The sequence below is a fragment of the Rhinatrema bivittatum genome, chromosome 2 (assembly GCF_901001135.1).
Source record: "Rhinatrema bivittatum chromosome 2, aRhiBiv1.1, whole genome shotgun sequence".
Lineage (NCBI taxonomy): Eukaryota > Metazoa > Chordata > Amphibia > Gymnophiona > Rhinatrematidae > Rhinatrema > Rhinatrema bivittatum.
In genome coordinates this window covers 616,865,840-616,893,819 of record NC_042616.1, presented here as the reverse complement: position 1 = coordinate 616,893,819, position 27,980 = coordinate 616,865,840, and the positions used below count along the sequence as shown (strand labels likewise).

Genomic DNA, 27,980 nt, shown 5'->3' with positions numbered 1-27,980 from the left:
GGGCCCCCGCTGGACCACCAGGGACTTTCGGTAAGTCTTGGGGGGTCAGTTGGGCAAGTCTTGGGGGGTTGGGCGGGTGGGGATTTGCAATTAATTAAATTTGAAGGGTTGGGGTGGGTTTGGTTTTTTTTTTTTTTAACAACCCCCCCATCTGCCCCCCGGGTTTCGGGCTTCATTTTGGGGGGCAGGCTAAATAAAATCAGCCCAAGCTGCGGTAAAACGAAATTTCCTGCAGCGGGCCGATAATGAAGGCCAAACCAAAAGGTTCGGCTGAATCACATCTCTAATCTTTAGTATACAATTATGAAAATTGATGGTACTTTCCACTGTTTATTTTTCTCTTCCTTAATTGTTTCTCCTTTTGTGGAAGCCTCCTGTTTGGGGGTTGGGGGGGAGGAGAGTGTTATTTTGTATAAGTTTCTTACAGAAGTTACTGGTAGGCTGAGGTCAGCATGGTAGCCTATGTGGGTTGATGTTAGCAAGGCTTTTAGTCTCTGTCTCTATCTGCTAGTTGGTGGGCATGCATCTGGACATCTGGCTGGACTCAAGGAAAGGAAATTATCAGGTAGGAACAATTTTCTCTATTCTGCACAGAAAAAATGTTTTGTGCACATATATCATATGTTATGTGTGTAAAACAATTTGTGCATATAAACCATATTATCTGTGAATGAGTTATGAAAACAAAAACATGTTTACAGCACACAAAGCATTTTTAGTGCACATAAATAATATTTTAGGCATGGAAAGAATGCTTTTTGTGCACAATACATGCTTTCTGTTCATAAAATACTGACTACAGGTCCTGGCATCGGAACTCCAGCTTCCACCCGTAGACTAACAGTAGCCCCTGGTAACTTTAGTCCACCTCTAACTAGGAGTTAAATTCCCAGTGCTAAGAAAACACAAGGTAAGCCAGTACATCTCTCTGCACTGGGCAGGTAATAGTTAATGCCATCATTGGTATGGGATTTCCATGCAAAGGTGCTAACGTAAATACACATTGTTATGCACAAAACTCCTTGCTGCATCAGCAGTAAAGTTTGTGCATAAAAAATATGCACACAACTGCAGGTTAAGCTGTGCTGTCTGCTGAGCACACCTTATTACTTCAGCCTCAAAGTTTGTATCTGAGGCAACAGAGAGTGAAGTGCCTTTCTTCCTCTTCCAGGGTTCAGAACTCTCTCGGGCTCTGGAACTTTCCATCCCTCTTTCCACCCTTCCCTCCCTCCCACTTATCCTGAACTCTAGAGCTCTCGCTCTTCCTCTCTTCTGGGCTTGGAGACACTCTCTCCTTCCTCCTACTTTTTTCTCACTAAATTCTGTGATTCTCCCCCTCTTTCTGTAGCGAAGTTTGCTATCAGTAGGGGATCCTCAATGGGCTGCTTGGACCCTCTCTAGCTCTGCCTTGAAAGTTGCATGACTCAGCAAGGCCAGCCCTATAAAACCCTTCCTCACAGGTTATTCCCCACCTTGCATGCAGTCTCTTCTCTGCTTTTGGCCCCTCGTCCATGTATTTGCTGCTTGGAATGCTTATTCTTGCTCCTTCCCTTGCTCTGTTTAGGCCTTCCTTGTCTTGCTCTGTTTAGGCCACTTGGTGGCCCTTCCTTATCTTGCCCTTGCTCTTTTTAGGCCTCCTGGTTGCCTTCCTTACCTCCGTGTTCTTTGCCTTGCCCTTGCTCTTTCTAGGCCTTCTGGTGGCCTTCCTTGCCTGTGTGCTCCTTGCTTTACCCTTGCTCTGTCTGGGCCTCCTAGTAGCCTGCCTTAACTGTGTGTTCTCAGCCTTGCTCTTGTCCTGTGCTGGGCTTCCCATTGACCCTCCTTGTCTGCATGTTCCTAGCTATGCTTCTGTTCTGTCTTGGCCTGCCAGTGGTCCTCTTGTTCAGGCTCTTATTTCTTGTTGAGAAGACCCAGCCAGAAGAAAAGCAATAGTATTTTTTTCTCTTTCAGTTGGTACTTTGGTAACATCTGATTGTGACTCTCTTATCAACACCTGAAAACCCCAGTAGTTGCAATTTGCACCACAGCCACTGAAGCGGGAGAGCCACTACCACGAAATGTCCGACTGGTGAGCCATGTATTTCCCTCATGCTATCTGTTGTTGTTCCTGCATTGCCTAGTCCTTGTTTGTTCGTAGTCCCACGTTGCCCTGTGCTGACTTATCCATCTCTGTTTTGTCAGTGCACACCGTGTTGTGTTTCGTGTGGCCAGGACACCTTCTTGTCCCTTGCCTCCCAATGCCTGTCAGTCCTGGTGGGTGTTCTGCCCTGAATCCTGTGCACCGTCCTCCATAACACCTGCCAGCCACCGGCACTAGAGGGCTGAACCTGAAGGGAAGGTGGTTGGTCAGGCAGAAGACCTCACGCCTTACCTACCTGCTCCTGATCCCTGCATTCCCCCACCTAAGGGGTAACATCAAATCAGTTAGTGTGGCCGTGACACTTTCCTACTCTCCCAGTCACAGGGACTGTCGCTCCATCCTTCTCGCCCAGGCTCGGGGACACTTTCTTTCTCCCTTCCTCTTATCCTGGATTTTAGAACTCTCTCTCCCCCTTCCCCGGATTTGGGGACACCCATTCCTCCTACTTCTCTCTCTGCAGTTTGTGATTCTCTACCCCTCTTTCCTTCTTGCCCCCCTCTTCCTGAGCACTCTGATTCTCTATCACACCGCCCCCCCAGCTCTGGGACATTCCCTCCTTCCCCTGGGTTTAGGCATTCGCTGTCCTTCTTCCTCCTCTTCTGGGTTAAAGGACCTTCTCTCCCTCTTTCTGCGCTTCCTGAACTCTAGGACTCTTTCTCCTCCCTTTTCTAGAGCTCAGGGAGCCTTTCCCCTTCTTGGCCGTGCCACCCTCTCTTCTTCCCTCTTTTTATTTTGGGCTCCAGGGACTCTCTCCCCCTCCCCTCCTTTCCGGGGACTCTCCGTCTCTCTGGCTTCCTTGATCTTCTGCAGGCTCAGGGACTCTCTCCCTCCCCTCCTTTCCGGGGACTCTCCGTCTCTCTGGCTTCCTTGATCTTCTGCAGGCTCAGGGACTCTCTCCCTCTCCCCTCCTTTCCGGGGACTCTCCGTCTCTCTGGCTTCCTTGATCTTCTGCAGGCTCAGGGACTCTCTCCCCCTCCCCTCCTTTCCGGGGACTCTCCGTCTCTCTGGCTTCCTTGATCTTCTGCAGGCTCAGGGACTCTCTCCCTCCCCTCCTTTCCGGGGACTCTCCGTCTCTCTGGCTTCCTTGATCTTCTGCAGGCTCAGGGACTCTCTCCCTCTCCCCTCCTTTCCGGGGACTCTCCGTCTCTCTGGCTTCCTTGATCTTCTGCAGGCTCAGGGACTCTCTCCCCCTCCCCTCCTTTCCGGGGGCTCTCCGTCTCTCTGGCTTCCTTGATCTTCTGCAGGCTCAGGGACTCTCTCCCCCTCCCCTCCTTTCCGGGGGCTCTCCGTCTCTCTGGCTTCCTTGATCTTCTGCAGGCTCAGGGACTCTCTCCCCCTCCCCTCCTTTCCGGGGACTCTCCGTCTCTCTGGCTTCCTTGATCTTCTGCAGGCTCAGGGACTCTCTCCCTCTCCCCTCCTTTCCGGGGACTCTCCGTCTCTCTGGCTTCCTTGATCTTCTGCAGGCTCAGGGACTCTCTCCCTCTCCCCTCCTTTCCGGGGACTCTCCGTCTCTCTGGCTTCCTTGATCTTCTGCAGGCTCAGGGACTCTCTCCCCCTCCCCTCCTTTCCGGGGACTCTCCGTCTCTCTGGCTTCCTTGATCTTCTGCAGGCTCAGGGACTCTCTCCCCCTCCCCTCCTTTCCGGGGACTCTCCGTCTCTCTGGCTTCCTTGATCTTCTGCAGGCTCAGGGACTCTCTCCCCCTCCCCTCCTTTCCGGGGGCTCTCCGTCTCTCTGGCTTCCTTGATCTTCTGCAGGCTCAGGGACTCACTCTCTCCCTCTCCTCTCTGGCTTCCTGCTCTCCAGTCTCTGGGACTCTCGCTCGCTCCCCGCCCTCCCTCCCTGCCAGGCTCCGGGAGGCGGTGCTGCGGGAGCTGCGCAGGCGTCTCCCGGCCCCCGGGGATTAATCAGTGCTGCTGGCGCTGGGATGGCGTTTCCTGCCCGCCGCAGGACAGCAGCAGCAGCAGCAGCAGGAGCGGGAGCGGCGGCTCGGGCTGAGGGGAACGCGGCGCGGCAGGAGCAGGTGGCGTGCGCCCGGAGGAGGAGCGGCGGGAGCCCCGGCCCCCCTCTCCCCTTGCTCGGCAGCGGCGGCAGCATGTCCCGGGGCGGCTGAGGAGCCCCGGCCGCTGGCATGGAGCCGCTGGCGGCGCTGAGGGAGGTGCGGTGGGGCGCGGCCTCCTTCCCTCTGGACGCGCTGGTCAGCTCTTACCGCCTGCCCCAGGTCGTGCGGCTGGACAGCGGTGAGTGGGGGAGGGAGGAGGGAGGGGGGCGCCGCCGGGAGTTGGCGACTTGTTCCCTGCCACGGGATCCGGGCAGGCGGACTGATGTCCCGGGAAAAGGCTGGCAGGGTCCTTCGGTGCCGGGACCCCCCCCCATTCTGCGCGGTTTGGTTTCCTGAGGGGGGTGAATCTCCAAGCTCTGGGGGAGTCTTGCCGGCTGGACCTGCTGGGGGTTGCATTTAGTCCATATGGGTCATTTGTTGCCCGGGAAAGCAGGATAACGATGTTAAGTTTGTTTTTATCGAGGTCCCCTGAGGCACCGTGAGATTCTTTGGTTTACCTTATGTCACAGAGTCTCCTACACATTGGTTCAGTACTTTTCCCTAAATACATATATTATTTCCTTGTGCCACTTATGTCTATAGTGGACCCCCTCCTCCTCTCTTCCTGAACAGTTGGATGGATGTCCTTAAAGTAACTAGTCTGGGAATGTGATTCTCCAGGTTGGGGACCGGTTAAGGTGATACGCTGGGGGAAATATCATCTCAATATTTAAAGTTGAATCCATTTAGAATTAAAACATTTGAAATCTTCATAAATCATAATGGTTCTTTTAAGTTGAAAGCAACACTGTTGCCCCTCCATAACTTGTAAGTATCGAAAGCAGGTCAGATTTTTGGCTAAATGCAGCTGATTAATTTTTAGCCTTGTGTGAGGTGCAGTAGGACTTTTATCAGATTTCAGTAGCTTACTTTATTCTTGCTTTTATCATTTAGGAACCTAAGTCGTCAAGACTTTGTTTTAAATGCTGCAGGACTGGATAACCTAGTCACCTCCCTCAAATAAGGTCAGCTTGAGAAACTTTGAGGGCTTGGATTTCTTCTGCTTAATTCAGCAGTGGTATTTCATTTCCAGGCCCACAGATAACTTTCAGAATTCTCTTCTTTCCACTTCCCAACCCTTGTAAAGACAAAAGGCCGATAACAAAAGAAAAGCAATTTTGTTTTGCAAGCTAGAGGTTAATGTTACTTGCTTTGTATGTGTTTACTAGGAGAGCAGCAGACTGAAAGGTAGATGTAAAACATGGAAACTATAACCTGCGTAAAATACTATTTTCACCTGTATTCATATCAAAATAATTTGTAGTTTGCAGACAAGACAAAATCACAGGAATAAAGTGACTGGCCCAGGGTCTGTTTGCCTATCAGAGCCAAAATATGGGAAAGCTTACAGGTTAGCAAAGCAGCTTTTAGCCTTTGGTCTGGATGTCAGCAGGCCTGGAAGTGTCATGCAGAAGAGAAGTAGCTTGAAATTTAAATTTGTATTTTTCACAGGCACAGAGGAATATGCACTAGTTGTGTGTAAGACTTTCTTTAGCTTATGTTGAAGGGTTTATGAAAAAAAAAAAAGGCATGTTGAATCTCTACATATGATTCATTTTACTAGATCCAGAGTGAGAGATGCAGCTTTTACAGTACTACTTTATTTGGTTCCTTCCACTTTGTCCCACCCTCCAGCACATTCACTGGGTTCCTTATACTCTAGTACAAAATTTTTTATTTAAGAGAAGCCTTCATGTGTTTTTAGGTACATGGGAGAGTTCAGTGTGGGCTGCTGTGTGGGAGCAACATTGGGATTATACCAGGAAAAAAAAAAAGAATTGGCTCCAAAGGAAAGATTAAGACAAGTTAAGATTCCATGACTCCTGCTTGGACTGGCCCCAGTTCCTTTAGTGTAACTGCCTTAAGGTGGTGAGAGCCCTACTTGGCAGACTCCCAGTTTGTAAAAGTTCTGGAGCCTGACTATAAATGTGAAGAACACGCTCCCACAAAATGACTTTGCCATGTTAGGACGAGGTCTTCTGGCTGCCAGTGTTAAAACCACTGTGTGGATTTTTGTTTGCATTTGCTTGATTTACTGATTTTAAAAATTTCTTTGTTTGTCCCGCATTCATTTACAGTTTAGTGGAATAGATTTCTCTCTGGAGTGGATGTCATGTGACAGGGATAGTCAATGTGTAATGACATCAGCTAACTATTTGCTTTCAGCTTCAGAAAGATTGCAGCTTGAACCCTGCATTGTTCTCTGGGGTGATAAGAATAAAACCCGGTGTGTGGACCACCAACTGGATGGCAGTAAAAACAGTCCTTTTTATTCAAGTGGGAGTTAAAATGCTGGCAAGATGTCTCTGGCTGTAGCCATAATCATCATCTTCAGCGCTTCTTCCAAAAGTTCATGGTATTTCATTATATAACAGATTGAAAAATACATGTGCCAAGGATAAATACATTTCCCCCAAATACATAAAATGATTATCCTATCTATTATCTAAACATTAAATGTTATTATGTTATATTTGTTTTATGTTAAACTTGTTCGATGTAAAGCGCCACCCCAGGCACTAGTTTATGTTACGCTGTGAACCGATGTGATATCACTGATGAATGTCGGTATATAAAAACGTTAAATAAATAAAATAAATAAATAAATTAAAAATTAACTCAATTTACTCAAGATAAAATATTTCCAATAACACCACTGATCTTTCTGCTCTGGCAGTCCTATTAGGTTCTGTCAGTCATTGTTTGCAGGTTATTTGGATTTTTAATCCTGTTACATCCAATTATCCTTTGCCCCAAAACCAGGTTGTCACAGCAATGGTTCTTGGCGAAGAAGCCTGGACGACAGCTCCCTTTGAAGCCTGGCACAAGTGCATTCTATGCCAGCCAGTAGATGTTATTAATGAGGGTCAGAACTCCTTCCTCCCTCCAGGGGCCATGAACACTGTCACTAACAGCATTCCCAGCTCCGAGAGTCCTAAAGTCTCCAAGGTCCAGAATCAAACGGGTTTTGGGCCACCACCCCCCCTTCCAGTAGCACCTCTAATATAAAGCTCTTTGATCTGCTTTTCAGTCTCTCCATAGTGAATAAATATGAGCTATATTTGCATACATTAAGTCTCTAAGAACTGGATTGCTGTATGCAAATATAACTCATTCACATTTATTAAAACCACACTGGCTAGAGTGCTCCTGAGGGCTGGGATTAGAACCACAGTTAACATAAAGGTATGAAATCCTTAATCCACCTTTTCACATCACAACGTGTTTTAGGCTATCCTCTCTCCTGGAAAAGGACTGGTGCTTTCCAGTATCTTACAAAGGAGAAATCAGTTCTTATCCTCTCCGTGAATGTCATTATGAAAGCCACTAGACAGCAGTGAAATTGCAGAAATTCTTGTATGTGCTCCTAAATATGTCGTCCGTTTACTGATAATCTGACCAGAGACTGTGCCTTTTACCTCCTTTACCGAGCAGTCTTCTGGAACAGTGTTTTACTTGCCCTCTGCACTTTAAATTATTACTTGCTGCTTCAAGTTGCCCTGATCTGCTGCTGTCCGCAACAACAAACCATGCCACTAGTGTGATGTCACTGGGCCTTGACCATCAACCACTGCATTAAGGAGGGATCCTTGGCCCTTAGTGGACAATTTAGCAGATAGTTAATATAATTGCCTGAGTGAGATAAATCTGAGACATTGTGAGTATTTCACTTAATATTTGTTTGGGATGTTATATGTTGTGCCATATGTAGCTTTGTTGTTTTTAGGACTATTAGGCATAGACATGATAGAAGGAATCCCACTGCCGACAAAAAAGGGAAGAATATGTGGGGATATCAACAGGAGGTTGCTGCAGGTACAAAGTAGATATGTGGGTCTATTAAGGAGTATAAGATGTGTTTGCTTTATGGGTAATTTCACATTTGATATTTTAAATGCAAGATCTATGTAGAGAAAAAAAAAAGAACACTATTTGCATTATGTTATTCAACAATTTGGTTTAGACACTTTACTTTGTACAGAATCATGGCATTGTGATTATAATTTTGTGTTGAATCAGATTTGTCATTCAGGTTTCCCATATTTGCAACAGGTGCGGCTACATAACAAGGGGGAAGGGGTGGAGTTATAATATATTTTAGAAACTCTTTTTCAGTTCAACAGATTTTGAACTACCCCAGCTGTATATGTGCTAACAGTGAGGTTATATTCCTGGGTAATTTTTTTTTTTTTTTTTTTTTTTATTGGATCAACCACCAGGAGCCATAGTTGCAGATATTAAGCCATTTAGCAGAACTAGTGGTTACCTTGCAGTTAAAATTTGAGAAAGTTTTGATTGTGGGAGATTTTAATATCCATGTAGACAATCATAGGTCAATTTATGCCCAGAAGTTACTGATCGCTCTGTATGCAGTTAACATGGTGCAGCTGGTGCAGAGTCCAGCTCATGTAGCAGGTCATATTATAGATCTAATCTTCTGCCATGAAAAGTGGGAGAAGGATATTGACCAGTTCTGTATTTCTAAATTGGTCTGGGCAGATCATAAGTTTTGTAGATTTTACTTTAAGCGATATGGCTGAACTGAATAACTGCATCCACAAAGATATAAAGATGATCAGGTCCTTGGTTAACCTGGAGAAGTTAGCCAGTAATTGGTGCTTGGGGCATGATAATATATATAATGTTGATTTTAAAAGTGGAAGATTTGGTTCATCAGTGAAAGTAGCTTATGAGACTGGTCTCTTTAAGAGAAGTGAAATTTAGGTGTTCCTCTCATCAAGCTCCTTGGTTTTCAAGGGATTTAGTGCTTCAGCATCATGAATTAAGGAAAGCAGAGAGAAACTGGAGGGAAAAGCAGGGTGATATAGTAAGGCAGCATGCACTTTTGCTAACAGAATATAGGAATAGCTGTTTAAAGAGCAAAACGGACTGTATAACAGCTAGGATACAAATTTCACAGAATCAGCAACAAGACCTTTCTTATGTAATTCGGACATTAATAGTTAAAATGAAACTTCGTGAGAACTTGTTTCCTACTTGTGAGAAGAGAGCACAATTCTTTCAGGATAAAGTCCTTACTATCCAGTCTCAGTTTGACGTGAATGCGGCAATGTATGAGGAAAGGTAGGAAAGTGAGTTTGACAATCAGTGAGAAACGTTGATCAACAAACTCTGGTTTGGACCTGTGTCCATTTAGTATTATTAAGGAATTAAAGGATACTACTTATGAGATTATACACTATATAGTGAACAAGTGGTTAACTGGTTTACATCATATCTTTCTGATTTCGCTTAATTTGTTGGGATCTATATCCCCTTTTCTAGTATAGTCCCTGAGGGCTCCAATTTAGGCTCCCTCCTCTTTTAAAAGTACCGTATCTTGGTTTTATTTCCTCTTTCAGCTGCTCTTACCATTGTTTTCTCTGGAGACAGAAATGTACTTTAGCTTCTCACCATTTTCTGTTGCCTATCCCATCTCAATGCCTGGCTTTCTGCTATCACTGCAGGGGTAAACTCGGGGTAGCTCATATTAAACCCCTCCAAAACTTAAACTTTTATACATTCCACCAAATCTCATTGATTCAAAACCCCCTCCATCCTGGCTTCACCAGTTTGGGAACCAACATTCTGCTTCTCTTTTTTGACTAAAACCATTGGTGTGCTCGCTAATTACGCCCTTTTCGCCTCACATCTGCTTTGTGTCGACTAAGCTTCCAGTGGGAAAATAAGTCATTTTCTTTCTACTGATTATAACCAGTAAGAAAAATGAGGTGATAGTGTCCTTGTACAAGTCATCGGTGAGGCCTCACCTGGAGCATTGTGTTCAATTCTGGAGACAGCATGGAGGCAGAACAGAGAAGGGTGACCAAAATGGTGGGAGGTCTCCATCAAATGACTTGTGTTAATCCGGTTGAACAACTTAGGCAGTTTTCTTACAAGTAAAGAACTTTTATTATTGAGAGGAGTAAAAGGAAAAACTATTGAAGCCTTGTTTAAAAGCAAACAAAGTACAAAGAGTTCTGTAGGTATTGGGATCTAGTCTCTGCCTGATGCCAGCCACTTGTTTTCCTGTAGAACGCAACTTTATACAGTTCTTATCTTTCTCACACCAGTATTCCCTCCTTGTCCGAATATGGTATTTCTTCCTGTTCTTTCTTTGTTCTATATTCCTACTTCCTGAGACCCGCTCATCACTGTGCTTGATATCTGCCTGTTAGCATATCTAGATAGAATCTCTTGATGTGATTTAGGGTTAAAAAGTCTTAGACCCATGCATAGGAAATGATAGGAAATAGTATCAAAGGCTTTGCGTATAGGCGGTTATTTCCTGAGACCTTTGAACTGCATCTTTATCTTATTCTCATTTACGAGGAGAGGTTGAAGGACCTAAATATTTATACCCTGGAGGAGAGGAGGTGCAGGGGGGGGGATATGGTTCAGACCTTTAGATACCTGAAAGATTTTAATGATGAACAACAAACCTTCTCTGTTGGAAAGAAATGAATAGAACTAGGGTTCACGAAATGAAACTGCGGGGAGGAAGACTCAGAACCAACATCAGGAAATATTTCTTCATGGAGAAGGCTGGTGGATGCCTGGAATGCCCTTCCTCTGGAGGTGTTGAAGACAAAAACGGTGAAAGATTTCAAAGGGGCATGGGATAAACACTGTGGATCCCTAAAGACTTAAAGGATGGAAATGAAGAAAAGATTGCATGGGGGTAACTTGCTGGTGTGGCTGTTACTATCCCTAACCAATAAGCCTTCATACTGTTGATGCAACTCCAATATTGTTCTCTGCTTTAACGGTACAGGGGAAAGAAAAAAAAAGGGGGGAATCAGATTCAGATAGCAACCAACAAGGACACTAAATTTTAAGGTCTGGGAAAACAAATAAGCATGGGGGTAACTTGCTGATGCAGCTATTATTACCCTTAACCAATAAGCCTGATACTTTTGATGCTACCATAAGCTTGCTGGGCAGGCTGGATAGACCGTTTTGGTCCTCTTTTCTGCCGTCATTTCTATGTTTCTCATACCAGTACTTGCATCATAGCCAGAGCCACTGTAAACAGGCTTCTGAATTGCTTCCCTAAGACATCTGTTTAATCCCCAAGCCTCATCAGTGGCGAAAATATATTAAGGTAAAAAAAATTAGGCACCAGTCAAAAACCTTATGTTCGTATGTATAAATAGCTTGTCCTCTTAGAGACAGGTAGATTCATACTGGTTCTGGATCGAACCATAGAAAATGGTGGCAGGTAAAGAACTTAAGGTCCATCTAATCTGCTTGATTTGTAATGTATTGACCATTGTTAATCCCTGCCTTTATATTCACTTCTTCACAGATAAGGATCTTCTGTGTTTATCCCTTGGTATCTGGATTTCCTTTACTGTGGTTTTTTTTTTTGCCTCCAATTCCACTAGGCGTCTGTTTCATTCATATACCCTCTGTTTCGTGAAGAATATTTTCTAATGATAACTCCTGGGTCTGTTCCCTTTTTGAGCCTCATAAATGACCTCTTTGTTCCAGAACTTCCTTTCCATTGAAAATATTTGCTTCTCATACCTTTATTTGTATCTCTTTGCCTTTTCCTCTCCGCTAAGTCTCGTAAGTCTCGTTTCATAGCACTTATAGTGCAGACTTTGTAATGTTTTGATTATTTATTACTTGGTTTAAAAGGAGTGTATCTCAAAACCCCTATAAGAGACCAAGGACAGGCATGTAGCCTGATCCACCTTAAGATAGTTCAGAAGGGAATTCTGGAGTTTGGGCGTTTCCCTATGCAGAGGAATAAGAAAGTAGGGCCAAGGAGGGAATAGGGAGGCTCTAGAGAGGAGAAGGCAGCTCATTATTTTGCATATACTGTGTAACTTCCGCTAAGAGACTGATCTATTGCTGTAACCTTTCCATTTAGCACTGCTGAGCTAAGAAGACATTTTCTGTCTGCTTTTCCGTTAGGTTGTAAATAATAAAGCTGATTCTGTAGAGAGAAAGCCAGAGTCTGTCCTACTCTGTTCTACAGCAAACCACTTGCTTGTTATCACAGTTGGATTCATTGCCTGCCTTTTATGAGTACAAAATTCACCCAAAGCAGTATGGTTACTATTCTCGGGATCAACTTTGCTAAGTCTGTGTCTTCTTATGGAGAGCTGGACACAGTGCTCCATTTGAAGTATCGCCAATGATATATACAGAGCAATTATCACCTGCTTTGTTCTGCTGGTTAGACCTCTCCCTTACCACCCCGGCTATGCTCTGACTCTGATCACTGTGTCTTGTCCAACTGTTTTGCTCCTTGGATATCATTAGGTGTTGAAATTAGAACGTCTACATCTAAATCCTCTTCAATGAGCCTTCATTTTTAATAAGTAGATCATTTAAACAGCTAGATTTTAAATCATCAGAAGTTTTTCATTAGTAAACCCAATGTTAAACATTACCAACATAGTTCACACAATTCCTAATATAACATTTCTTTAGTTTTATAATGGTGATTCAAATTAAGCAAATTCAAATTTAAAAAAAAAAAGAAAAGTCAACACATCTGCTGTGGGTTTCAAATACATGCATTGTTATTAGGGACTGATGAATAATGCTAAGTTGGTCTACTGTACCAATTATTGATTACAAGCTGGGGAGGATCTAGTAAAGGAAAATGATCATAAAAAGAGACAGCCATTTTCATAGAATTCTGAAGAAAGTATTTTATAACTTTTCAAACTGCTACACACACTTGGCACTTCCTTGCCCACCATTAAGGCTCATGGATATATGCAGAATGGGAAAGCAGCAGAATATTTTTTTAAACTATTTATTTATTTAAACATTTTTATATACCGATAGCCGTTTGCACATTGTACCGGTTTACATGATACGATGTGCAAACTTGTTTGAGGTTTAAAGTATTTTTTTATGTTGGATAGTCAGTTTTTGAGCAATCAAAAGAGCAAATCTTTTCAGTGTTTAGAAATATATTGGCAAATGTGTACTTTTGAGATGGAAGGGAAGGGACTATTCAGAGCTAGGAAGCTATTGAATTTCTGGTTCTGTGAGGGGATGGCATTTTTTGCAGTTGCTGCTTAAGAAAAACCCTTGGTTTCCTGCTTTTTTTCTATCTCTCCCCACAGAATACACATCATTGGCAAACATAATTCTTTTATTGGCCTTTCCCCATCTGATTAATTCAGTAATGCCAAAAGATGGTATTTTTCCTATTGCAATGCTCAGGAAAGTAATCGTAGGCTTAGCAATGCTGAATTAGAATTTCACAAAATCATTAAAGCAGGTGAGTACATTGATTCTAAAATAATCCTTGCCTCTTTAATTCCCAAATTTTCAGTAATTGACGGTGATAGAAAAAGGATTGGCTGAAGTGAAAATTGCACAGAAGTCCTATTGTTTGTCTTCAGATCTGTAGCACAAAAGACAAGTCTGTTGCTCAGTGGATCCTGCTAGCTCAGTGGGAGTTCTGTGCAGTGCCAGGTAGAGGACTGGGTTTTAATTCCTGGGTTAGGGCTTCATTCCCCAGTTTGGCTGGAGATGCAGCAGTCACAGTTGATACTTGCTGTCTGGATTTAGGGTGCCTGTATACCAAGCTCCGGAGGGAGTTACGGTCTGGTCTGTGACCAGGTACCATCATTGCAATGGGTGAGCTAGATGGATTACAGAAATAAGGGGAAAACTCCTAGGAAGTAGTGAATGAAGTCTTATGGCATTTTAGTCCAATGGTGCAGGAGAAAACTGGGCCAAAGCAAAATCATTTGGTAGACCCAAGCATGGGGAAGAAAGTTGTTCGTTCATTGATATATCGTTGTCTAAATATTGTTTAAATTGTTTTTAGGAGAATATTTTGAGGACTAAAAGTTCCTGCAGATGATGTGTTCTTATCTGAAAGGGTAGTAATGTTCTTATGACTTTCATCTTAGACATTTCCTGTAGCTAGATAGTCCACTTACCGTATGTACCATTAATATGTACTCCTAGGCTCCAGTTTTTGTTTCAAGGCTGTGTCTGTTTCCCATGCTAGAGGCTTCAGAAATGGGGAGGGGAACATTTGAGCTGCCCTTTTAGAAATAGGTTCTGGATCTTTAAATTGGTCCACATGGTATACTGAGAGCATTACCTTTCAAAATCTAGGGGATCCCATACAACATGAATGGGAAAAGAACAGCTCCAGTATACTTTGTACTGTACACGCAACTTCTGTACCAGCCCCTGAACTAGTAGTACTCATTCTGCTTTGATGGATGAGAGGGAACTGTGGTAACTGAAAATATTTCTATTCAAGATTATTCAGCTTCCTATCTTGAACTTTCTATAGAGTCAAAACTTTAAAATATCGAACGAAATTCAGAGTCTAAACCAGGAGTCAGCAACATTTTTTGGGCAGAGTGCCAAACCCCCCCCCCCCCCCCCAAACATCTGCATGTAGGATTTGGGCATGCCAGACCAGCAAAATGGGGGAGGAGGGGGGTGTTATAGGGTTAGGGTCTCTAACAGTTCTCGCTCTTGCTCTCTCTCCTATCTTTGGATGTCTCCCAGGTTGGAAGGGAAGGGGGAAATCTCTTAGCAGTCTCAGTCACTCTCTGTCCACCTTCCTACCTGCTTTATGTGGAACTAAAGGCTTCTTTTAAACAAAGTTGCGTAGCAGAGTGGTGTACAGCTTCTGGAAATACTAAACCAGCCCTGGCTAGCCCCCTGCATGCGCCAGTCACCCTCTTGTTCCACAGTTGCTGGAAGCGGGGGACAGCCTCGCAGAGGGCAGCGCATTCTGTTTGGTGCCGGGCTAGGACGAAGATGATGCCTCCTCAATGCAGTACAGCCGGTCTCTGGGCAGTAGGAGGAAGGACAAAATAGTGTCGCTGACACAGTAATGTCGGGGCTCGCTCACCCCTGGTTTGGATTTTGAACAGAAGTTTGTTGACGGATAAAGAAATGAAAGCAGATTTTGGTTTGGATAGTAAGATGGCATCTGAAGAAAAGGGAATCTATGAGCAGGTTATTATTTCTTCAATGATTAAAGAGTAATTTACATAAGTAAATGGCAATCTGAGCAAAAATTGACTGTCTAAAAGTTTTCCTCCCTGAGTGCAGCTAAAAGTAGGCATCGTGAGGAGATGTTCCCAGGGGCATGCTTAGGTCATGGATTATATACCTTAATTTCCTTGGATAAGTACTTGCTGGAAAAAGCAGGTGCATGTGTCTCTGTGCACTCTGTTCCCATACAAGTTTGCTTTGCAAACTGTGGAAACTTTCAAGGATAAAAGATTCCTGCAGTCTTTGTCCCAAAACACACAGGTTTGAAAATTGCCTATGGTTTAGAAATAGTAAAAGCTTGTGAAAGAGAAAGTTGACAAGATGGTGGCTGCATTCTAGATGTCGACTGGCTGGTTTAAAATGTCCTTTTTTTTTATTCCTAATCTCTGAAGGGAAAGAAGGTTTATGAGATTGTTTTGTCTAACTTGTCTCCCTAACAGCCTTTGTATTTTGTGCCCTATCTACACCAAAGTTTCAGCACATGTCCGTACATACATGAAGACTCTGACACGGGGTGTGTGTTTTTGAGATCCATGCATCTCTGTGGATGTGTGTCCTGTAAAATTTGTTTGACATTTGATGAATTGCTATATTTTACAACTTGTAATTCAAAGTAACTTACAATAAAAGTAAATATTGCTAACAATAAACTAATCTGAATTTTAAGAAACATAATGCTTAACTTTAATTAGACTCCTTTTGGTTTTGGGTGGAAATTCAGTTCTCTCTTTTTTTTTTTTCCTATAAAGGTACATAGAGAAGCTCCCTTTCCTGGATGTGTCTTCCCTGGTTTCTGGCCAGATGGACAGTTTTCTTCATTAAAGTAGAAGACAGTAGGGCCCATCTGCTGTTTTGATACTTGCAAGGTTTCTGACGGTCTATGATTATGATTTGAACTCTAGTCCTGGGTTACTGCTTGCAGTCAAAGCTCCTTGTTTTGTAGTCTCTGAAGCCTCTCTTTCTCCTCAAGTGGTAGCCAAAGCAGTCGGCTAGGATATTGGAGAACAGAGGGAGTCCACCCAGGTTGTCATCAGTTCTTGAGTCCTGAGAGCATTGGGGGGAGTCTCTGTATTATCTTTAGCTGTGTGCATCACAATGCAGTCTATAGGCAGAGAGCTCAGATGCTCAGTGGAGGTGTTGGCTCTGACGATTGGAGCCCACCGTCAAGAGGCCTAGCTGATTTCAAGGAGTCGAAGGTGTCTTCCTCTGGGAATAATGAGAAATCTGATGTTTTATTTTTATCACTTTTGGTGGCTAGCAGTTCCTTGTAACTGGGTTTCTAGGGGCTAGGCCTCAAAAGATTTTGGTTGAGACTTGTTGGATGGCAGTTTCTCACTTTGAGGATATTTTAGTGGCTGATCTAGATAATTTTTTTTTTTGACCCACTAGCTCCTCATGTTAATGGGTCAGAATTAAGCTTGGGGTTCTTTTTATTCTGGCACCATGAACCTTAATTTGTAAGTACCTGGGAATTGTTCCCCTTTTCTAAACAGCTGTCTTTCACCCCATTCTTCTTTAGTCTAGTCATTGCGGCAACAATCTTGAGGCTGGGACCATGCACCATGGGCTCTAAATACAGCCACCAGCTGTCGTCCTTGTACAGTGACTATGACTATTGAGGGCATTACTAAACCCTTGCTGTGAAGGATTTGTTCTGAAGATGTTTTTGTTTTCTCTATATTTATTTTGGAAAGTGGTAAATAATAAAGAAATATAAAAAGATCAATTGTGCCAATTCTTCTGGAAGTGAGCCAATCTTCTAGTGAAGCCTTAAGATTGAGAAATTTGAATATTGTTGATTTTTATTTGATATGGGCTCCATATTAATAATTTTCTTTTATTCAGAGCATGATTGATCATGTGCATATAATATATTGACAATATTAAATATTAGTTGGCTATTCAAGATTGAGTTGGCTGTAGCTGAATATTGTTGCTTTCGTCTTGGGGGTTTTTTTTTTACTTATTTTTTTTTTTATTTTTTTACTGTGCTCTTTGCTTGGGACCTGTTTGGATCCCTCCTTAATTGTGGTCTGTTATAGATATATTGAAGTATTTTTCCTTTATGTATTTTCATTCTGTTTGATCTTTTGAATATGATGTGTTTATTTCTAAAGCAAGTTGTTTCTTGTATTTTAATTTTTTTTTTTTAATTAAAGAAAAAAAAGAGTAAAAAGAGAATGCTAGGTGACTTATGAGTGCACATTTTCTTGGAATATTCAACGATGAAGAATATTTGTCACTGTTTTTGGAAAATAAATGCTAAGCTTTCGGTATTCCATCCAGTTAAATTCTGAAAATGGAACGTGTTTCTGATTCAGTATCCCAGTCCCCTCTGTGATCCTTCGGCTTAAGATTTAAAATTGAAATTTGTTTTTGGAACTTCATTTATTCAGGCTAATCAGTAGTTATGGTGGTTCTTTTTCTGGTTATATAATTTTAAGCTGTGAACTGAAACTATAACTTTCTCAACTTTCTCTTTTTTTTTTTTTTTCTTTTTCTTTTACTAAATTTGCTGTGACTTAATATTTTTGTATTGAATTCATGCTGAAAAGAAGAAAATTATGTATTTGTTTAAAAACTCTTCTATGCCATCGTTAAGTTAGCTAACCATCACAACAGTTTACAGACACTATAGATTACAAATTAAGCATGTGCCATCATAGTACAGTAACATGTTTTAATACAATCAACTATGTGTTTAAGTTAAGCCTAAATGTTGGTAAGAAAATTTGTTATGCGGTTCAAATCTAACATTAATATGCATTTGTAGGTAAAAAACAAAACAACTGTTTGCTTGGTGCGTCCTTATCTATCAACTGTTTTTTCTCCTTCTCTTTGCCTTTATAAAAAGCTTTATAAAGGTTTGTTTGTTCTTTTTTTTAAAGTATGGATTCAGTTAGCCCACTGTTTCTCAACTAGAGTTCTGTGGCACACCGGTGCGCCTTTACACCTAATCAGATGTGCCACAGAAAAATCACCCTACCGGATGCTCAAATCCAGGCCAGCACCTGAGCTGTGCTCTTAGCACCTTGCAGGAACAAGGTGGTGGCATTTAAACATATAGGAGTTCCTTTGTGTAATCATGCAAGCCTCTTCCTAGCTACAGCATGAGCCCAGAGTGTGGTAATTAATGAGTAGTGCCAGGGCATGGATAGCTGGTCCCTACTTTGTGAGCATGCACATTGCGCACACACTACACCTTCTCATCTTCCCCATCTTGAGTCCTTCTACCCTCTGTCCAATCCTTAGGCTTAGTGAGATGGGGAAAGCATGCCCCGAGTGCTGGGGATAGCAGCAGTGAAGGAGTTCTAGCAGCCACATGTGCCAGCCAAGGTAATTAACTTACCCCTAGATTCATCATTGTGCTATATTTATAGCAGAATGATGAGTCGCAAAAAAAAAGAAAGGGGTAGGGGGCATTAGTAGGCAGCTGGCCGCGTCACGGCGGTGTGGCCGTGACGCGCACTATCGCCCCCATAGTGCCACAGGAAAAGGTGGTGTTATTTCCCATGGTACAATCCCTCTGTCCAGTCCCTAGGCTTAGTGAGATGTGGAAAACGTTATCGCCGGCAGTGCTGCTGGGCCATAAGCCTGCCCATATCTCACTCACACTCCTCCCCTTCCCCTAATTAACATGGCATTGCTGCAATGCGGCCGTTATCGCGTGCGTGCACCTACCGCACGCGATAACGGCCGATCGCAGAATAAAGAATGACCCTGTTAGCTTGTACGCAGCTGCCTGCACCACACTCATCTTACCCTTATCCTGCACTTGTATGCAGAGGGATCTGGTCCATTGTGATGAGTTCATATGAATTTCTCTCTTCCGTTGTTGCAATATAAATCCTCACCATACACTCACTGTCTTCTTCATGCAGCTGGTGTGCCACATAATTTTGTAAATGTAGGTGTGCCTTAGGAAACAACTGGGTCCCATTCTCAAGAAGGAACTCAATAAAAGTCCGAGTTCCTGACAGAAAAATAGAAATTATCCCAAAATCGAAATATTAAATACTTTTAAGCAGAGAATATCTCCTTAATTATCCAACAAACTTATCCATCAAATTCAGGGTTTAAATTCACCTTTCTCTGAGTTTGCAGTGCTTCAGACTTGATCAAGCAGCAACAGATCTTTTCTCTGAAATTCTCAGGCTGTAACTGCCAAAATAGTATGGAGAGGACAATAATGATACTGTCCCCTGGGACTTACTGTCCCATAATTGCAAGCTCATTTTCACAGAAAACCCCTCACGGCGCTTCCCTTTGAAAAGGTCTAGCATACAATGCAAGCATAAGGTACAGAGTACATATTGTACAAAATGTGCAGAAGTTTCACTATGCAATCTCCAATTCTAGATCAGCGGCATAGAAATTGGTTAAATAAATAAACTTTGTCACCCCTGTCCTGTCCACTTTTTTTTTTTCATGCAGGTAAAAATATGCAAGATTTGAACTGGGCATTATTTCCCATGTAAAAGGCTTTATCCCCCCCATGCAAAAAACCCCCTCTGAAGTAAATATGGCCTCAAGTTTTTTCTCCTGTATAAGTTTCAAAACTATATATTTTTTTTAATTGGATTATTGACTTTTAGTAAAAGTTGGATGGACTAACACAGTTATTTGATCTGAGCTTTATTTCTGAATCTTACTTTGACTGGCAGAGCAACCAATATAAGTTCTAAGATTTTCTTGCCTAAAACACAGGGTGGAACAATCCTTCAGCACCTGCTTCTCTTGAATCGAATTTATTATTTGAGTATTAACATGTAAATAAAGGTCATCACACGTTATTCTGGACAGAATATAAAACGTATTCACTTTGAAACAAAAATTAGCTTTGCCTGGGTTTTTATTAAAATCAAATACAGTCTATTAAAAGCTTATCAGAGCCAGCATTAAGTGTTTATATTCATTAGTGAGATCATGTATAACATGACGTTTGCTTGAATGTTGGCATCGGGATTTCAAATATGCAGTTTTTAGGTTTCAAACTGTTTGTCCATAAAAATGAATGGAGCCGATAATAGAAAAATCCTTTTTCTGATTTGTTGTGTTTTCTCATGATCATTAGTGGCCTGAAAAGGTAACGGAAGCCTTTGTGACTAAAACAACATGTAATGCTAGATCCTAACAAATTCTCCATTGAATTCTGTAATGATTATTTGCACTGTAAAATCTTCAGTGCTGTAGTTTTTTGTTTTTTGGAAAACTTCTATAAATTTAAGGTAGTCTTCATACAGGTCAATAGGGCATGCTTTTTCTCAGCTGAAATGTGAAGAATCTGTGGAGGGGATGTTTAACATTGCAAAACGTCATTCTAAGGAAAATGATTGGTCACACATAGGACTTTATTAAATTAAATGGAATACTACTTTATAAGCACTTTGCTCTTCTCAAAAACAGTTCCCATGCAAATCAATAACCAATGCACATTTTAACTTTGGAGTTTAATATTATGCAAATTTTTTCAAGTAAAATAAGTAGATGAAATTACAGAACAGTGCTGTTAAATGCTTTTTATACTTTTCCAACTTATATTTTGGCTGTTGCTAATTTTTTTTTTTACTTTTTATTTAAATATCATGAGGCATATAATGATCAGTTCATACCAAACTTAATCTTGCACACCATCAATTCAAACAATAGAGGCACAGAAAATATTATAATAGAGTGAGCATGAAGAAAGTTTAATGTCCTCAAAAAAAACTTCGAAGACTGTTAAGGCATAACTTCAAAACCTTTATTCGTGAGGAACTTCAAATTCAAAAGGTACAGAGATAAAGTTGTTAAATCCCTGACATGAGCACAGTGTTTCACCAACAAAGGCTGTGTTGGGAGGGATAGTACAGGCACCAAGCTCAAAACTTCAGTACCAAAGTGTGAAGTTCCTCACGAACAAAGGTTTCGAAGTTATCCCTTAACACTCTTTCTTTGAAGTTGTTTTTGAGGGCATTAAACTTTCTTCATGCTCCCTCTATTATAATTGATTTCCCTTGAGCGTGCATGTTTCTCCACTTTGCTTGTGGCACAGAATATATAACATTTACAGATAACTGCAGGCTCAACATACTTAGCTGGAACTATTAGAGAAACTGGTGTTTTATAATAAATTCGGTAAAGGCTCTACATTTTTTCAGAACTATCCAAATCAGTCAGCAAAGATAAGTACATTTTCAATAATTGCAGTAGTATGAATTTGGGTTTTCCATGTAGGTAAATCCTTGCTTTTTATTTTAAGGTGTCTGTTTTCTGTTATAAACAAACCAGCATTCTGCCAGTCTTGAGGGCCACGGTGCTGTTTCCCACAGACCACCATATGTTAAAAATGGCCGCTGTCAGGTGTCTCAGTCACCATGTCGTCTGTTGTCATTGGGTTCAACTTCAAACTTGTCATCCTCCTTGCTGGCGTAAACCCCTTCAGAGTTCACTATAGAGAGAAATACTTTAAAATTGGGAACTTTCCAGCAGTGGGCTATTCGGGGGGGTGGGGGGGTGAGGCTGTTAAGGTGAATGATAGTGGGGTTCTTCCCCTAAAGGGGTTATCCATAATCTGAGAGTATTTATGATGCTCCCATGAGCACTGGATAAGTCTCTGAAAAGACTGGAAGAAGTTGTAGGAGACTCTTTTTGGTAGCTCATTTCAGGACGTCCTGAGAAATTGACAAATATGTTTTTAGTGTTTCCTGGGAGCCTTGTAAGGCATCAAAGGGGTAGCGTTCCTGTTCTGATGTTCCGGCAGTGGTGTACGGAAAGAAGGAGAACTCTTCTGAAGGAAGTGGTGTGGATCTGGGCATTTCCAGCCACTAGATGCAAGTGGGAACATTTTGTCTGGGGCCATCCTGCTGTTTGTGAGTACGACTTTATACTTTTCCCTCTGGGGCTCAGAAGTACAAAGCTCATTGGGAGGAAGTGTGCGGTGCCTTGGAGTTGGGACTTCACAGGCACGATTCTTAGGCTGTGTAAGTGCCTCAAATATATATATATATTTTTTGAATTGTAAGAGGTGACTGCCTTTCTACATTGTTTTGGACTGAATTTTTGAAAAAAAAAAAAATTTTTTTTTGCATTTGATGGACTTTGGATGTCTGTATTGTTTGAAATTTTGAAGGCTTTTTCCAGTAAACATTTCTTGTTTTGTAGCAGGCATTTTGTATCATGGGACCTCTTCTGATGGCTTTGAAGGATTGCTGCTGCCCCCATCCCATGGAACCCAGTGTTGAGTTTTTACCCCATCCTGTGTGATTGATCCTATAGCAGGGATGGGAAGGTGACACCCCCCCCCCCTTCCTCGAGGTGGGGTTACGCTGGCCTGATACTTCTTTCTAAACTGTGCCCTGACTCAACAGCTGTGGTCACACAATGCAGCTTATTTCCCAGTGCCCTGGCTCTACTCCCTCCCGCTTAGCACCATTCTGAGTCTGATCTTGATATTGGACCCATAACAGCCGTTGGCTGGACAGAGTACCTTATTTTCTGTTATCCAGCATGTTTTGAGTACCGTTCACCCATAAGGAACATTTCAACCAACCAAACTTTGAATCAGCTAGGTTGAAAGTGCTCTTTTAATTAAAAGTTGTGGTGATATTTTGTGAGATGGTCAGTTGTGGCATACTGTGATGTAACACAGCTAGCACTTACTGGTCCTCCTAACTCCCATTTCATGCAGTATATCAAAGAGTAATGCATGTTGTGTAAAACAGTCAAATCAGTGTTGCTGTTGTCTGGGAAGTCATAAAAGCATCGATAGAATATATTACGCATGTAGGTTTTGCTTCAGTTCTCCTATCTACTGGAGCCAGGAGCCAATATTGCAGAGATGGACTGAGACATATTGGCACCTTGGAAAGTCTAGCAATTCGGTGGTGCCCCAGCCTCTCCAGCTTTTCTCTTCAATGCTGAATCCTCACCAGCCTCCATCTGGCTTCTCTCCCCCCCCCCCCCCCCCCCCCCCCCTGCACACAGCAAAAGATAATCCGTACCAGCGGCAGCTTGCAAGGGGAGGAGCCGGACAGAGGCTGTTTGGAGTTTCAGTGCCCTTTTGGTTGGCTTCCCGTGTGATTGCCTGGTTGGCCCGCCCCCTTAATCCGGTCCTTGAACATCTAGGTGGATTGGGGACAATGAGGCAACCTTACAGTCCGAATAGGTTTTACTGGTACTCGGGAGATGCTGATCTACCTCAAAGTACTCCACCTTTCCTGCCTGAGCCAGCAAGGATTCTTGGCTGTCTGGTGGACGTGGTGAAACTAAGTAAGAGCAAAAGTAATTGTAAAAAGAGTCCTGCTGTGAAATGTTTTCTAGCTCTTATTTTTCTGTTTCAGCTTGTGTGCTCAGTGTTTCTATTTCAAGAAGTAGAACCTAGGAAAAAGTAAAGGCAATTGGAGATAACCATATAAGTACATTTCCTCAAATGTGCTCCAAACAGGTGCATAAAATTAATGATCTAAATTCCTCCCCCTCGCCTTTTACAGTGAAGAATCTAACACACAGCAAGTGATAAGGAGATTTTTATTAGGTGCACTCATCTGCTAAAAGTAACAGCGTTTGCTCAGATAGTTGTCATAATCGTTACTCCACTAAAACGAGACTGACACTTGCTGCAAGCTGATGAAGGCGCCAGATGAGAAACACAGACCAAACTTCAGCTTGGGTGCGTTTATTGAAGGAGAACAAGAATCTTCCCCAAAAACATTGCTAATGCTAAGATACTTTAGTGTTGCCCTGCCATCACAGTATTTCCAAAAGGTGCTTGCTGTTCTATCGGTCTTCTCTGCGCAGGACATGCCTGTTTAGCTCTACTTCTCATGAAGTAAAACCTACAGTCAGTTTTACCTGAAAACAAATAAGGGGGATTGATTTATTATTGAATAAGTAATAGGAGCCTTTTTTTGGTCATGGAAGGATATGGGGCGAAGCTGAGTTAATAGCTTAGTTAACAATTTCCATAAAGAGGAGCACATTTTGTTCTTTTCATTGTTGGATATGTGCAGGTACCTCCCTGGCTGCATTTTATGTGGCGTGCGCACACTGAAAATTGTTAATCATTGAGGAAACTGTTTTGTGGGTTTTAATGCCACCTTGAGTGTTTGTTTTTTTTTAGGTTGGGTTTGGGAGAGCAGGTAATGTGTTTTTCTTCCTCCAGGGGCTGGCAGAAGTTCGGTAAGGTTGAAAGGGAAGCTGCATAACAAGTATAGTCAACAGGATGGGCTCTGGCCAGCAGGAGCAGCACCAATATAATTGTCCTATGCTGTTTTAGTATGCTGCAATCTGTTTGCTTGCTTGCATTTTTGTTACCTTTTTATGGCTTCCAGGATTCTGCTGAATGGTTTCTCAATGAACCTCTATATACTGCAAAATTTGTTTTCAAATATTAAAAGTAATTTTCATTGATTTTTCTATGGTTTATTGTGCAGCTTCCAAACTGAAGGTTATGTTGTTAGCATAATCTACACCCGCTGTATGAGTAATTGCAGAGTCAAATTAAGCAACGCTGAGATCTTAACTTAATGGAGAAGCAATATAAGGACTTCTTGGCCAACTTTTAGCTTGGGAGGGGGTGAGAGGCAGGACAAGCACAATTGCACAGGGTACGATGGGGGGAATACTTCTACGGGGGCACGAGATCTCAGGTATAATTGTATTAGCCAAGACACAAAAAAAAAAAAAAGAAACTTGCGTGCTCTGAGATGCCCTGCTTCTTTTTTCTCCTAGATGTTTTTTCCTCCCCCCTCTACCTTGATCTCACTTCTTACAGGCACCTTCTTCAAAGCTTCTCTTACCTATTTCACATCTTTTTCTGTTCCTCTTCATCTTCAGTCTCCTTAGCCTCCAAGTTTGTCCTCCCCATTTGCCTTCTCTCGCTCCCTTTCTCCTCTCACTGTTTTAGTGTGCGATCACTCCAGTGCTGGAGAGCCAGTGAGTTGTGGGGGTCGGGAAGCATGAAGCACTTCTCCCGAATGCTGCTTTCTGTGGCCTATTAGTTATCAGTACACAACCTGCTCGTGCTGTAGCACAGAGCCACTTGCAGCTTTTGAACTTATGGTGGCAAACTGGCAATTGGAAATGTCATTTCCTGCTTCTACCTTTTTATATGAAATGGGGGGGAAAAAAACCTCTAAGCATGAAAATGTCTTATTGTCCTAGCAGAGTTAACTAAAAAAAAATATATATATAGTTGCTAGTTTTTGCTGTAAGAATTTTACTACCCTGACAATATAGATCAATCTGTCTATCTCAGGGTAGTACATTTCCTACAGCAAAGCTATTCTATATTATGGTAGTAACATTCTTGCAGCAAAGCTAGCAACAATTTTAGATAGAAGTTAAAGCAATCAGTAAGAAGTCTTCATGTTCAGTATCCTCCCTACCCCCCTCCCCATTTTTTAAAAGCTTTGATCCAAAGTCCAGTTTTTTACCTGATCTTGCTATCCATGCTTTAGAATTATCTTTGTGAAGTCTGCAAGGGATTCTGAAAATAATCAGCACAACTACTACCCAAAATTATTAGATTTCTATTGTGGTAAGGCAAGTACAATAGGAGATGTTCCCTAAAACTATTATTAAACATCATTATTGCCTTAGGAATGAAATAGATACTTTTAAAAAATCTTTATTTAAAATTTATGAATTGCTTGATTCACTAGGCCTTAGTTGATTTACAATACAACATTCATAATGAATAGATAAAAATAAAGTATGGTAACAAAAAAAAAATTAAAATCAACAAACACACAAAGTATCAGACAAAAACCATCAGCCTAAACATATGGAATACAGCTATAGTTCAAAATGCTTTTTTTTTGTTTGTTTGTTTTTTAAAGAAAACTACCCATGTGCCAGTCTAAACAAATAGATTTTTAAAGAGGATTTAAAATTCTTTGGATATGTCAAAAGTATTAATACTGGATATGGTCATTGCTTAAAATTTTTTTTTAAATATGAGCAATAAAACACTTTAGCAAAAATGAATGGATCCCTAGAAATAAGTAAGTAATAGAATCAAGAAACAGGCAAGATGAAATCTGAATAATCTACCTAGTAGTGGAACTTTAATGTGTTGTCATATCTGATATGTAAATATTAGTTGCAAGTCCATCTGGAAATCTAGGAGTGCCCTATTGATTGGCATTCTTGTTTCCACAGAGCTCATTTTACTGGAAGAGTCACTGCTGAAATATTCTAAGAAATACAGCTAATGTTTACAGTCAGAAGGTACATGTAGTATTGCTTCTGTGCAGCTGTTATTGAAACAGGTTCTGTGGTACTTTTAAAGATGGTGAACGCTTTGCCGTTGGAATCTATTTAAGAGGATCTGTGGCATGACAATCATTGTGACTATTGAGTACTTATGCTGGAATTTTTGCCCTGAGTATAAACTGTTAGAACCACTGCTAATGTTGAACTTAAATGCAACTTGTCCAAATCGTGGCTTCTCTGGATAAGCTGGTCCAGATGACCCTTTGTTACATTCACCCTCCATTTCAGAGACGGGCTTCCAACCCTCAGACTCTGTACATAGTCTGGGTGTGTGGCGGGTGGGTGTTCCATCTTGACTACCAACTCCCAATGGAAACCCACATCTCAGTTGTGGTGAAATCCATATTTTTTTCTTCTATGTTAACTTTGGCAATTATATAACTTCTTTAAAAAACATGATCTTGTCGTCCTCATTCACTCCCTGATTACCCACCCACATTAACTATTGCAATTGTCTATACCACAATAGTTCACAGTACACAGCCTTAAGCACTTCCAGCTGTTGCAAAACAAAGCAGCGAGGCTTTTGGCAGGGGCCAAGTTAGGTGACTATATGAAGCCTATTCTGTATAAGCTTCATTGTTTCCCCATTAAGAACAGGATGAATTTTAAAGTATTTTTCTATTTACTCAAAACCAGAATTAAATTCTGGAATTTGTTGCTGAATGATGTGGTGAAAGCTATTAGTGTAGCTGGGTTTAAAAAAACGATTTGGATAAGTTCCTGGAAGAAAAGTCCAGAAATCATTATTAAGGTGGATTGGGGGAAATCCACTTCTTACCCTTGGGATAAGCAGCTTGGAATCTGTCAACCTTATAGGATCCTGCCAGGTACTTGGGGTCTGGTTTGGCCACTGTGGAAATAGGATACTGGGCTTGATGGACTTATGGTCTGTCCCAGTATGACAAGGCTTATGTATTGTCTTCAAATGACTAAACCAAACAGCACCATCATACTTGTCTTAACCTTTGCCCCCATGCATTCGAATGAGGGATTTTTGGACCTCTCAGCAGGCCCCTTTTATCCACCCCTTCATTAGTAAGGCTAGCCTGCATGAGGCTTTGTGTGTTCAGTTACTTCGTACCCATTTTGGTGAACAATATCCCACAGGACTTAAGCAAGGAAACCTGTTACTCTTCCTTTTCCTTTTGAAAAATCATCAAAACTAGGCCATTCAGCCTGAACTCTACATATCCACCCATTTTACTGCTAGATATACTCCCTTAACTTTGAAAATGGTGGGCTACTTTATTATATGCAGTATTTGCTTATCTTATTGACAGTATCTCCCCTATACTTAGGGATCTTCATTTTCAGATTTTATTTTATTTTTCCTGGTAATTTCAATGTTATAACAAAAAACTAGTGAGCAAATGACTTTTTGATAGTATACAGGAGAACATTCAGTGGAAGTCATTTTTCCACTGATTTATTTTTTGCTTTGTTATAAATTGAAATTTCCAGGAGAAATATCATAAAAACTG

At 41.8% G+C, this 27,980-nt stretch overlaps 1 protein-coding gene across 3 annotated transcripts in view; it reads left to right on the top strand.

The window, feature by feature from the left end:
- Positions 1–3,983: 3,983 nt before the first annotated feature.
- GAREM1 (GRB2 associated regulator of MAPK1 subtype 1) overlaps positions 3,984–27,980 on the top strand; it is a 284,669-nt gene continuing 260,672 nt past the window's right edge. For 2 of the 3 annotated variants that reach the window (XM_029591199.1, XM_029591198.1), the window contains exon 1: positions 3,986–4,378. In XM_029591199.1, the coding sequence (XP_029447059.1) occupies positions 4,270–4,378 (109 nt within the window). In that variant the 5' untranslated portion in view covers positions 3,986–4,269. Of the gene's footprint in view, positions 4,379–27,980 lie in introns of all 3 variants that reach the window. The other variant, XM_029591197.1, reaches the window with a different exon arrangement.